General features: G+C 33.4%; 1 protein-coding gene across 4 annotated transcripts in view; it reads right to left on the bottom strand.

Annotated features, from left to right (window-relative positions):
* ADGRB3 (adhesion G protein-coupled receptor B3) overlaps positions 1 to 14632 on the bottom strand; it is a 954807-nt gene that overhangs the window by 410923 nt on the left and 529252 nt on the right. For all 4 annotated transcript variants that reach the window (XM_001365288.4, XM_007484165.3, XM_056818441.1 and 1 more), the window contains exon 14: positions 857 to 1006. In XM_001365288.4, coding sequence (XP_001365325.1) covers positions 857 to 1006 — 150 coding nt within the window. The remainder of the gene's footprint in view (positions 1 to 856; positions 1007 to 14632) is intronic.

Here is a 14632-nt window from a genome sequence, read left to right as displayed (position 1 = left end):
TCTAGCTCCTTTTACAGCTATAGAATCCAAGTTTCATACAAGGTAAATGACATGCCTAATGTCACACAGGAAACAAATAGAAGAACCAAGGTTTGAATTCTGCTTTTCTGACTCCAAATAAAATATACTTTTAACTGTGCCATTCAAAATATATTCTTCTCAATAAAGGACTTTTTCATATGTACTCATCTCTCATAATTTATTTCTATTTTCATGGAACCAAGGCTTTTAATCTCAGACATTTTGAGCCATATAGGATAGACAAACATGTTCTGGCCTTATTAATGCATTTGAGGAATTAAAATTATATATATATATATATATATATATATATATATATAAAACAAAATGTTTTTCTTCCATTTATGGAAACTATTTTATTATCCTGTGATACTGGCTTTCTGGCTGTTGTTTGCTCATAACACTCTATCTCCTTATTTTCACTAAATGTCCCTCATGCCTGGAATTCTCTCCCTTCTCATTTCCTCCTCTAACTTCCCATTTATTTAAGTCTCAGTCTTAATTTCTACAAGAAAATTTTTCCTAGTCTTACTGAATTTTAGTGTCTTCTCTCTGAGGCTGCCCTCAATTTGTCTTGTATATATCCTATTTGTATATATATTTGGTTGCATGTTTTCCACCTCCAGTAAACTGTAAACTCCTTGAGATTAGGAATCTTTTTAAAAAAGTTCTCCCAGTACCTTAGCACAAGAATTTGCTCAATGGAGGAGCTTAATATTGATCACTTTACATGAACTTTTATCTTATTATAATTTCTTTATTTTTAGTTCCAATAATACAATTATGTACTCAAAAAATAAGATATTGGTCACATGGTCATCTAATGTACCCTTACCTCTTGATGACATTGGTGTGAAGATGTTTTTAGGAATAACCACCCTGTCTTCTGAGTTTCTTGCCCAGTCGACCATTCCTTTCCTTCCTTTCATTGGGAAATTGATGTCTGTTAGAACAGAAGCTGCTGGAAGCTTCTGAATACTAGCCACTATAAAGAAAAATCCCAGAATCAATAGAGTCCCTTTTGATACTTCAATATAGTCACATGAGAGCAACAAAAGCATTCAAATTAAGGTACAAGGTACAATAATATTAAGATGAACTAGAATTTAAGAATGTCTTTAAGAACCCATATATATATATGTATATATATATATATATGTATGTATGCATGTATGTATTGGTTCAGCATACTTTCTTTTTTATCCATAAAGGAAAGGAAATAGAGATAGTACGATTAATCAAATACTTCCAAGTTAAATTATATGTTTCTAATTATTTGCAGAAGTATATTTTCATAGACCAGAGGAAGTATAGTAAATCTATATAGATATGTATTTATATTCACACAATCACACACATAGTGTCTATTGGTATGCTTTGTCTTTCCAGTGGCCTTCTAGTCCTTTTGGTAAGAACATGCTGGAAAAAATTACCTTGGGAGACAGAATTGTTGCAGTCAGGCTAGGGCAGCCCTAACAATTTTAATTTCACCAATGCAAATACAAAGGCATTTGAGAAAGACAGTTTAATAATAAAAATGAGTTTCCTTGCAAACAATTATTGTGAAAAAAAAACCCTCAACTTTATGGGTGTTTGTGTGAATGTGTGTATTTGTTCTTGTTTGAGTCTTACTCACAGAAAAATACAATTTTATTGTCACCTGTATTATCATTCTACTTTGAAAAATCACACTTGGGCAGAATGTTATCTAGATTATTTTATATGGTCACTGTACTAATTGTCTTTACTCAATTGTTTTATTTTGTCACATGGAAGGGTTCAGGCTGGAGGGGATTTTTTTTTTGCCATAGCTACAACATAAAGACAAGAGATATCAATAAGATATAAAAAGAAAAGCAAATCATTCAATTCTCTAGGTGATTCCATCATAGTGTATGAATGACCATGTATTAATCATTTACAAAGCTTTCTCTCAATTTAGCTGCTCAAAAATAAGAAAAAAAAACCTTGCCAGATAAATAGTGGTCATTGTAATAAATTTTATGGATGAGAAAACTGAGTCAGAACAGAATTGATGAACTTACAGACTTAGCTAATTTGTAAATCCTTTAGGATGGCCATGGTAATAATTCTGTTTACCCCATTTTAACATTTTATTTTTATAACTAAAGATTTATATTAACTGGTCTTATCACTGCTTGCAAAAATCTGATACTGAAATGTCATGGCAACCATTAGTTTCAAGAAAAGTCTGGGTTACTTTTAAGATAATTATAGACTTGCTAAAATTAATATATCAAAGGATAATAGATATAAAGATGAAAGAGACCTTAATGGTCATCCAGATCAACCTCATCATTTTACAGATGAAGAAATTAAAGGAAATTGAAGACATTTTGTCCAAATCACACAGGTAAGAAGCGGCAAAACCAGAACTTGAACACAAGTCCTCCCAAGTCAAAAGCTCCTCGTAACTCAGACCAATTAGGTTGATGATTACTTTAACATTGTATTTTCTAATCAATTTTTGTAGTTAAGATAATGTCGTTCACTTAATTTCAGGTGTGTCCATACTGTGATTGCCATTAATATTTTCTTGCAAGTGTCCCAGAGAGGGATTAAATGGAAAGACAGTGGGAGAAAGCTATAAAAGCTAACACAACAGAAAAATTAAAGTAAAAATCCATTAGGCATCTCAGAAGTAGATTTCATTTAAAAAGAAATTGTAATTTAAGTTGAGGAGAATAAGATGTTAACTATTAGCTCTATAAATGTATTACTTGACAACTTGCTCTTAGCTCCAAATTAAATTGGTTATGTATTACAACATAACATTAGTGAAACTGTATTTAAAGATATTTCAAGTTTTCCATCTTGGATCTCTATTATTTAAGGTTTACAGCATAGCATACATTTTTTCCCTTCTAGGCTGTAATTTGGCATGAAGAGACAGTGTTGGGGAATAGCAAAATCACTGCATTTGGAGTCAGAGAAACTGGGTTTGTCTGTTCCTTATTGGCAAAATTAGAAAACTGGCCTGAAGGATGTCTAAAGTCATATCAGTCTCTAAATGTTGGGACAAATAAAAGCCTAAATGATATTTTATGAAAGGAGAACATTATCTATTGCAGTATAATAAATAATAGATACAAATTGCTGTCCTTGGATGTTAAAAACAAAAAGTGCTTAGATGTAAGGCTTTACTATAAAAATAATAATTCACTGGAGGTAGCATATTATTTTTGCTTTTTTAATTTTATTCCATGCATTTACAATATAGTACATAATTATTCAATGTTTGATTATCGCTATTTCATTATAAAAATAACAAAAAATAACAAATCATAGAATAGTGAAAATTCTTCAGTGCCACTGGAAATAGAAAGATTTTTTACCTAAATCATATAGTTCTAGCAGAATCCATCACACTTTACTCAGTGTTTGGAAATAATGCATGCTTCCTGGAAATCTCATGGTGCTAGATTCAATTTCCCAAGGGGTTTTAGAAGAACTTATTTCTTCTCTTTATTATGAATATTGCCTACAGGGAATGAAGGGTAGATGAAAGTCACCTATTTTTACTCCATTATTTAAAAGGTGAGGTGAACTTTACTGTTCCCAAAGGTATGAAGTATTCTCCAACTTTTTATACTCATTGGGCCAAAGGAAGGTAAAAGATTTCCAAAAGGAGAGTATAATTTCAACCACCTCCATTGCTTTAACTGAAACTAATTCACATTTCCCAGTCTGTTTTCATGAGACCAAGGCCTGGAATCTTAGTAGTAATATATAAATTTATCTCATATAATGAACTTTTCACACTGTTAAGGACTAGACATTGTAGGCAATAAATGTTTAAATTATGGCCACTGCACAAAAGTTTTATTTAGCTACAAATTCTTAAGTGTGAGAAATACAAAAATGAATCAGGATAGCTTTTTTTTTGGTCAAATTCTCTCTTCATAGGATCATTTTGGGAGATAAAGTCATTTAATCTCCCTGTGTCTCAAATTTCTTCAGTTATAAAAAAGGCTAAACACTCTTTCCAACTCCAGATTGATCAATAATTATAATTTCCAACTTGGCCTCTAACCCTGGAAACACTGGGGACTGTGAATGGTATGGTTTGACCATTTCCATATCTCCACCTCACTTCTTAGCTACTTCCATATCTTTCTGTAATATACCACCTCTTATCTTTCCAGTTCACCTTTATGCATTATTGTCCCATTAGATTTTATTCCTCAAGGAAATAAGGTGGTATAGTAGATAAAACACTTGGCTTGGAATAAGGAAGATTTATTTTCATAAGTTTGAATCCAGCCACAGATACTAGCTGTGTCACCTTGGTCAAGTCATTTAACCCCATTTCTGTTAACTACTTAACTGAGTTCCTCTTTTGTAAAATGAGCTGGAGAAGGAAATAGCAAATCATTACAATATTTTTGTTAATAAAGCCTTAAAATGGAGTTACAGAGTCTGAAATGACTGAACAACAATAGGATAGTGACAGATTTCTATTTGCATCCCCAGTGCCTGACATTTAGTAAGCACTTAATAAGTGCTCTCTCTCTCTCTCTCTCTCTCTCTCTCTCTCTCTCTCTCTCTCTCCCCATTATATTCTAGTCTGTCTACTGATGATCATATTGTAAGTAAAATGCCAAAGTCTCAAGAGAAACACCTTTACACTCTAATCATAGGGTCCTAAATTTAGAGCTGAAAGGTGCCATAGATCAATCCCCTAATTTTACATGGCAGGAAAATGAAGCCCAGTGGTGTGAAATGAGCTGTCTAAAGACACAGGAGTAGAAGTGTTAGGTCTAGGACAATTACCCGGGTATATTTAACCTCATAGTGCCTTGAACATTGTAAGTGTTCAATCAATATTATTTTATGGTTTGACTATAATATATATTACCAACAGTTTTGTATACAAAATATTTGCAGCATTTCATCATTAAAAAAGTCAATGTGATACTGAGGTTTAATGATGGTTGAAACATCATCATGCAAATCATCACAATATCTTCACTTTTCCAAGGATAATATCACTAGTGATGACTTGAAGAAATATAATAAAAGTTATTACCAAGGATGGCCTGTACCTAGAAAAGGAAATTAACAGGAATGAAGGGAAAATATATATAGTTCAAGTATTCTGTAGGTATTCATGACATTACAAGAACCAGAAGAAAAGACCTTCACTGTGTTGGGTGATTCCTCTATTTTTAAAAAAAATATGGACAACAATCATAGAGGATGGGAAGTCATGGAAGGGCAATGATCTGCATGTGTGAAGTCAATACAGTCCACCATGTGACATAACAGTAAAACTTTAGTATGCTGCTATTAATTAGAAAGTATAAAGTATTACTTAAATATAGCAAATGAGCCAACGAATTTTGGTTAAAAGGTCAAATGATTCTATATTTACTCCACAGTGCTTAAAGAGAATATACAAATACATGCATGTGCACATACAGATTCATACACATACTGATAGATAATTCTCCACTACTTTTTCGGTAGCAAAGAACTATGAGCAAGGCTTAAGTGGTTTTTAGGGGAAAAGGAAATATTTAAGTAAACTAAATTCTGAATTTAAATAATTTGATGAATAAAAATCAATTCTTTATAATGTATTAGGAAATGAATATGTGGATTTTATAGATGGTAGAATATAAGGATAAAGAACTTTGTACACTCTACATTGTACACTTTGTATACTCTACATTAAATCACTGCACTATGAAAATAATTGATGCATTAGAACCAAATCACAGCAGTTTTTGTGATGAGGCATCTTTTCTCCAAAAAATGGTACTGAAACTTCTCAGAAAAAATTATTTGTTTGTAAGAAGTCTCAAAGGGTACCATGTCCCTGAACAAATAAGCACATTTTCACAGCTATAAGAATTATTCTTGATATACTGTATCATGTTTTCATTACAACACTAGATTTAAATTTCAGCAATAAAAGCAGGTGACTCAACATGGATGGACCTTGGGGAAAACTAGCGGCATTTTCATTTTGCAATTTCAATACTTTCCCACTGAGTGGGCAATATAACAAAGCATCATTTTTTTTTGTTCAAATACTCACAGCATCTCAGATTGAACGTCCCTTCTCCATGTTGTATGTGTATTTGTGTGTATGCGTAATTTTTTGTGAGAGATGAAGAGGAGAAAGAGAAACACACACATATAAACACACAGAGAAATAGAGAGAGAGAGATGACATATAGAGAATCTGAGATAAAAAGACAAAGACAAGACCAGAGACAGAGATTTTAAAAAATGGGTAGTAGAGACAGAGACACAAAGAAGGACATGGTAATAGAAAAATAGAGCTAGAGAGACACACAAAGAAAATTACAAAGACAAGATCATAGAGTTAGAGACAGAGAAAGACTGAGGCAGAGACAAGGGACAGAGAGAAAGAGACAAGATCAGAAAGAGACAAAGACAGACAGATGAAGGATAAAGAAAAAACAAAGAAATATAGGAAGGGACAGACATACACTTTTATTAGTCTGGCCTGAAGTTGAGCCTGCTGATTTATTCACTAATATATTTCCTATCTAATAAAGACAAAACAACTCCTTTTCATCCTGTTTTTGGGAGGGGCATATCATATAGTTTTAATAGTTCATAAAACTCGAGGAGTACAAAGATCACGAGCCTTTGTATTCCACCTAAGACATTTAACTGTACATAGTAACTGTTTAGCAACTTTGTTGTGCTATTGTAACAAAGGCTGATAGTCAATTAACTGGCTGAAATAAGGCAAATATAACACTAATGTAAGAGTGCAGAGGAAACTGATGACATATTTTATCACTTGATAAAGTGTCTGACTTCATTTCTCATTCTAATCAATAGTCCTTCTCTTTCCTTAGACTTCATTTTAAATATTTAATCTTTTTGAACATATCTAGATGTCCAAGAGGCAGGAGTTACAGTTAAAATAAAGAGAGTGCATTCTTCTGTGCTAATATTTGCTGTCAGGGGAGCTCAGAGATGAGGCTTCTTCATTCTACTCAATCTTGGTCTTTTGCTTTTGATAGAAAAATGCCAGAAGAAAGGAATTGAGTTTTTTTTATTATTTAGTTATATAAGGTTATCTGAGACAAAAATCTTTTCTCTCAATAGATTAGGGGAAATGATGCACTTCAGAGACACATACTGTATTTCCATATCTCTCAAGACAACAGAGAACTTTTCATTTCCTGCAAGTTATTCATGAGGTGCCATCTATTGTTTGAGACTAAATAAACAGCCTGTGTGCAAAGACTTTCTTGAAATAAAAGTTGGCAGTGTGGTATAGTAAATTGAGAGCTATCCTTAGTGTCAGGAAGATATGAGTTCAAATTCAGCCTCAGATACTTACTTTGGACAATTTACATAACCCCTGTTTCAGTTTCCTCATCTGTAAAATGGGGAGTATAGTACCTACCTACCAGAGATATTGTGAGGATATAAATGAAGTGATATCTTGCTTTACCAATTTAAAAATCTACATAAATGCTATATAGTGACTATTAAGACTTGATTGTCATGCATGTAACTCTACATAATTTAGTTAACATACCTGTATTGCCTCTCCCTACTCCTTATAGCTTTCTATTACTATGAGTTCCAAAGCAGATGCTGTTCCACTTTGGAAGAGTCAAGTACCTTACTTTCTCATCAGGGACTCTACATCAGAGGTTCTTTACCTAGGGTCAGTAAAACTTAATTTTTTAATAATTGTATTTCATGCAATAAAACTTGTTTCTGTTGTTATTGTAGGGATCTTATTTTATTCATTTAAAACATTAGCTTAGGAAGAACTCCTATGGTCTTCAACAGATTGCCAATAAGATTCATGATATATCTAAAGGGCCTCTGGTCTGAACAAAAAATCACACCAGAAGATTGGTATAAAAATGGATGAGAATTTAAACAAAAGTAATGAAAACCAAATAGTCAAAGGCTGCTAGATCTCATTTGAAATTGTCCATTTCCTTTAAAAAAAAACCAAACTTTCTTCATATTGATGCTACTAATGTTTTAAAAGTTCAGCTCATTTTTCATGTGTCTTTACTGAGACTGAATTATAGAATGGATCATGGTTTAGTAATATAAGAAAAATTGCTCAGTTGTCTAAAAAATTTCTAGTGTAAAGCATTCTTCAACATTACCAATTGTTTAGTTGAATGGCTGTGACAAACATAAGATGAAAAGGATGTATTGCCTCAATGATTAGAAAAAAATATTAATTATCTCCTCTCCTCCAACCAATTTGGAGCAAACACTATGACTGGGATATTTATTCATTATGGTGGTCACAGAGGAGTTGTCCTATAAGTGTATTAGGGCACATGTCACAACTCCATAGTACTGCTTTTAATACTCTTATATGTCATAGATACAGAAGTAACTGTTTAAAATTAGTTCAAAGTTTTTAAAATACAGATGATAATTTGAGGGTGGGATTTTGCTTTATTTCTATTATATTTTTACAATGAGCAGAGGGGTTCAATGGAAGTAAAAGTCCTAAAAATATTAGATCTTGGTGACAGTAGCTATCTACTGGAAGGTGCTTGATCTTGAGTCAGGAAAAGTGAGTTCAAGTTCGATCTTAAATACTTACTGGGTAGGTGGCACAGTGGATACAATATGTAGCTTGGAATTAGTCTGGCCTCAGACATTTACTAGTGATGTGACCCTAGGAAAGTCATTTAACCCTGTTTACTTCAGTATCCTGATCTATAAAATAAGCTGGAAGTAGTAATAGTCTCTTGGTAACCAAGGATGACGATTGTCTTTGTGCGTTTTCAAAGAAGGAAATGGAAAACCACTCCAGTTTTTTTGCTTTTGCCAAGAAAACCCCAAATAGGGTCACAAAGAGTTGGATAAAACTAAAAACAATTGAACAACAATGTGGTTCCAGGCAAGTCATTTAACTTCTCCCAGACTCAGTTTTCCTCATCTCTAATTGATAATAAATCAAGTAGCTAAATGACAAGGTTGTTGTGAGAATCAAATTAGATAATACATGGAAAGTACTTTGCAAAATTTAGAGTTATATAAACGCCTTCTATTATAACTGCTATTTGTACTATTATTTTACTTTGTAAACCTTGAAGTAACATGTAGTCCTTGGTCATTGTTATTCAGTTATTTCAGTTGTGTCTAACTCTTGGTGACTGGTTTTCTTGGCAAATATACTAGAATGCATTAAATTAAAGAGATTTTGTACAAAGAGCATCAATGCAAACAAAATTAGAAGGGAAGCAACAAATTGGGGGGAAAACCTCTGACAAAGATCTAATTGCTCAGATTTATAAAGAGCTAAATCAATTGTACAAAAAATCAAGGCATTCCTGAATTGATAAATGGGCAAGGGACATGAAAAAGCAATTTTCAGATAAAGAAACCTACACTATCAATAAGCACATGAAAAAATGTTGCAAATCAGAACAACTCTGAGGTACCACCTCACACCTAGAAGATTGGTCAATACAATAGTAAAGGTAAGTAACAAATGCTGGAGGGGATGTGGCAAAGTTGGGACATTAATTCATTGCTGGTGGAGTTGTGAATTAGTCCAACCATTCTGGAAGGCAATTTGGAACTATGCCCAAAACACTTTAAAAGACTGCCTGCCCTTTGATTCCACAATACCACTGCTGGGTTTGTACCCCAAAGACACAACAGGGAAAATACTTGTACAAAAATATTTATAGGCATGCTCTATGTAGTGGCCAAAAATTGGAAAATGAGGGGGTGTCCATCAATTGGGGAATGGCTGAAAAAATTGTGGAACATGATGGTGATAGAATACTATTGTGCTGAAAGGAATGATGAACTGGAGGACTTCTATGTGAATTGTAATTGGGAAGACTTCCAGGAACTGATTCAGATGAAAGGAGCAGAACCAGGAGTATGTTGTACACATAGACTGATCCAATGACCCAGGACAGTCCAGAGGGACTTATGAGAAAGAACACTATTCATATAGCATTTCACAGCATTTCACTGAGAAAGAATAGTGGGAGAAGAAACACAGAAGAAAAACATATGATTGATCACATGGTTTTATGGGGATATGATGGAGGATCTTGACTTAAAATGATAACTCTATTTTAAATATTAATAATATGGAAATAGGTTTTCAATAATGATACATGTATAACCCAGTGTAACTGCTTGTCAGCTCAGAGAGGGGGAAGGGATGAGGGGAGGGAAAGAACAAGAAAATATTCTAAATATTTTCTGGAAATGAATGGAAAAATATTATCAATTAAATTATTCATTAATTTTTAAAAATCATGATGCTGGAAAAATATATACTAGAGTGATTTCCCATTTCCTTCTATAGCTCATTTTACAGAAGTCGAAACTGAGAAAAACAGGGCCAACTGACTTGCCCAGGGTCACACAGCTTAAGTTTCTGAGACTGGATTTGAACTCTGAGAGACAAATCTACCTAACTTGAGCCGCCCTAGCACTCAATCCACTGTATCATTTAGCTGCCCATATATTAGTTATAGATATTATATTGAAAACATTTTGCAAATCTTAAATAGCTAAGTAAATGCTTACTACTATTATTACATATCAAGCAATATTACATAAAAGATAAAAGGCAATGCTTTAGTTAAAGGAAAATAAGAGCAATGTCTTGAACTTACAAAGAGCATGCCAGGAAACCAAACCAATGAGATTTTATAGGCCAGGGTAGCTACTCTCAGATGGGAGTGTTAAAAACCGTACTTTTGTTTATTATCCCAAAGTCATAATTTGTATGTTACATGGTAACTATAAGATTGTTTAAGATTACAATATCACAAATTTAGAGCTAGTCAGTCAGAATATCACATTTTGCAGTAGGAGAAACTGAGGCTCAGAGAATGTAATTTTTGTCCAAGGTACCCTATGCTGTAAGGTTCCTAACTGTCCTTTCTGAATAAAACCATAAAATCTTCTGTCCACTATATCTTGGGGATGTATTTCATTTTAATCTCAGATTTTTTCCCTCTATCACAACTTCTGATATGAGCATTGTTACTTCCCTACAAGGTTCTCATCATTTCTGCATCATTGACCAATGCCTAGTTGTTGGTATGAATCGGGTCCAGAATAACAGTTTCCCCTCATTAGTTGCCTAACCTTTTGAAGGACAAAATTACCATTAAAGCAAGTCAAGGATTTATTAGCTGCCCTGCTTTCGGTGGAGAGAATGCTTACTTTGTTTCATTTGGGAATTGCTGGTGACAGGGAAAATGCTGTCAGTATGCTTTCCCCAACATTCTTTTGTCAAAACTGTGGCAAAAAGAGCAAAAAGAGCAACAATGATGACATTAATAACAACTTATATAATGTTTTAAGGTTTAAAAAGATCTTTAAAATATCTCATTTAATCTTCACAACCCTAGAAACTATATTCTATTATTGATTCTATTTTATAAATGAGAATGCTAAGGTAGGCAAGGATTAAATAACTTTCTCTGCAATATTTAGATGGTAAGTATCTAAAGGTAGATTTGAACTCATCACTTTCTCATTCCAAATCCAATGTCCTAACTACTGTGCTAACAATAACATCAGCAACAACAATAAAGGTAATAATGATAACCTATGTAGGAAATCATTTATATTTGTCACATTTTATGCTATGTTTATGCTGTGTGATCCTAATAATAAGCCTCTGAGTTCTGTAAATCAAGTCTTATCATCCCATTTTCCAATGCTCAAAAAACCAGTTGTATGACAGTGAATAGAGTTCTAGACCTAGAATCAGGGACACCAAAGTTTTAATTTCATAAACTAAGCCTTAGAAATGAGCTATGGGACTCTAGGTAAGTCACTTAACCTCTACTGTTACAATTCTCTCATCTATAAAATGGAAATAATAATAGCATCTAACTCCTAGTAGCTGTCATGTTCAAATGAAATAGTATTTGTCAAAGCCCATTGCAAACCTTAAAATGTCATATAAAGGCCATTTTTCAGTGAATTGTCTACGCGGTCACACTGGGAGAAAAATTTCATAGGTCCACACCCTGAATCCTCATTAGTAAGTTCAGAACACTATCTACTCATTACTGTATAATAGAGGTTCAACTTATAACCAACCACTCCATTCCCCACAGCCGAGGAACAAGACAGTGAATGGACTAAAAAGAAGGGAGAAGGATATGCTAATGGACAGTTTTTCCACATCACCTTCCTCAGAAAACATTTCAGATCTTGGAGCATTGCTAGGAGCTAAGAAGAGATGGAGATAAAAGCAGTCTTTTCCTAGAACATGAAAGTTCCCCCAGATGAAAGTAATGCAAACGAGGAAGGGGCAAGATAATCTGATTTCCTGTCACTGGGGTTTAGTCAAACCAGGTAAGCAGACAGGTGAGTAATTGCATGTCATTGCAAGGGTTCTGGTTCAGAATGTTATTTTTAATGATACATTATGGTTTGCAGGGATTTAAATAATCTGGGAGTTTGGGACATACCCCATTAGTGTCAGAGAACAAAAAGTTATACATTATTCAGAACTCATCAATTTTTTTTCTTTTTTTAGGAAATCAATCAATTCCCAAGCCTAGATGTACTAGCATCCAGAGTTTCCTCAGGGTCTGGGGAGGAATTCGCATGCTGTCAGAGCTTTTCCAGCTCTATATTCTCTAACAGTTGACCAGACTTCTTCCTTTCCTCCTCCCCACCCTGTCTCATATACTGACACACTAGACACTGTTAACAAACACAAATTGTAACCAAATCTGATGTTCTGGTCAAGGTCAATTTGTCCCGATTTTTTAAGGTATTTTTGAGTATGCGAATTTTTTTAAAAGGGGATTTTATTTAAAAGATTCAGCTTCTTATTCTGATTTCCTTGACTCTCTCCTTTGATTTGCTTACTCACTGTTGATAGAATAAAGACTTTTAAGCAGCTCATACTAATTTCTCTTTACTTTTCATAAAAGAGTGTGATTTTAAAAGTATACTTGTAAATGCCATGTCTTTTGTAAATGCTCTGACTTTTTTTGCTTAAATAGCTCATGATTCTACTCCTAGTATGAATTAATCATAAAGAGTTCTAAATAAGGCACCTTAAGCAGAATTTTACAATGCTGGGTTAGATTATTGTATATCTCCATGAAAATTCCCTGTGTAATAAAGACTGTGTCTATTATGACTCAAAAAAAGATTTCCCCTGGTGTGCCCATCAGTAAATTTTCAAAAAAGTGTGTGTTGCGTACATATATACACATATATAAAATGGGATATATATATTCTATATATAACAGAGATATAAAGATTATATATTATATTAAAAGTATAAAGAGAATCAACCAGTTCTACTATTATATTAGGTGCTTGATAAATATTTTTTTTAATTCAGTAAACTATTAAACAGCTTTTGTAGGGGAAAAGATGGTCAAGATGCATTGAAATCCTATTTTGTAGTTGACTGCAAGAAAAAGCCATTTATATAACCCAGTTGCACTTTGTTCAAGCTCTTTTCTAGGTTAGAACTTTTAGAGACATTCTTAATATTAGGGTAATAATTTACATTCAAAAGGATTGAGAGAGAAAAGAAGAAAATGTTGAACACGTTTTATAAATGAAAGAGGGTTAGAGAAGATCTTGGCTAGGTAAAATTCACCCTTAAAGTATAGTCTGGGGCATCAGACATTGAACCACACATCTATTAAACAATTTTATATAACAAGCAAGGCAATATGTTATCTAACTGCCCATTTAAATTACATTTCATGTTTGATTTGTGAATAATTCAGTAGGTATTTAAGAATTATAATCTTCATGTTTGGAGCTAGGATACTATAGGTAAGTACCAGGAGATGATTTCTATATATTCATACCCATGGAAGCTAACAAACATGCCCCTCTTCTTAGTGCCATCTCTGAGGATTATCTTTTACCTTCTTTCTTAGAATCAATACTGTGTAATTGTTCCAAAGCAGAAGAGTGTTAAGGGCTAGGCAATGGGGGGTTAAGTGACTTGCCCAGGGTCACACATGGGGGCAGATTTGAACCAAAGACCTCCCTTTTCTAGGCCTGGTTTTGAATCTACTAAGCCACCTAACTGCCCTCAAGGTAAAATAGCTCTAATTGCTAGTCTAATATATTTTATAATTGAATATATTTTATAATTGTAAAATTGATTATTTGGAGATGGATAATAGAATTATTGATTTTGAACAAGAAGAGACCTTGGAGATGATATAATTCAGCCCCTTCAATTTAAAGATGTAGAAACTGAATCGCAAAATATTATATGACTTGTCTAAGGTTACATAGGGTAAAGTAAGTAGTAGAAGAAGGGTTTGGGTCTAGAACCTAAGACTCAAAATTTATCTTTCTTACTGGAAAGAGAAAAATATGGATTGTCCAAAAACAATTCACTCTTAAAATTTGTGTATAAGCTCCACCAAGTTGTGAGTATCATCTAATACCCACTTCAAGAGAAAGATAAATTAAGAACAAGAGTAAGATCTTTATCAACAAAACACTAAATTCATTGTACTTGGGCCAATTCCAAGGTTATAGTTTGCTTCAAAAGAACAGGTTTCTATTTATTAATAGTAACAAATAACAGTGAGGTAGCTAGGTAGCCCAGTGGAATGAACACTAGACCAGAAGT

Source organism: Monodelphis domestica, chromosome 2, assembly GCF_027887165.1.
Source record: "Monodelphis domestica isolate mMonDom1 chromosome 2, mMonDom1.pri, whole genome shotgun sequence".
NCBI classification, from domain to species: domain Eukaryota; kingdom Metazoa; phylum Chordata; class Mammalia; order Didelphimorphia; family Didelphidae; genus Monodelphis; species Monodelphis domestica.
The sequence above is the reverse complement of the archived record's forward strand: the minus strand, read 5'-3'. Positions and strand labels throughout refer to the sequence as shown.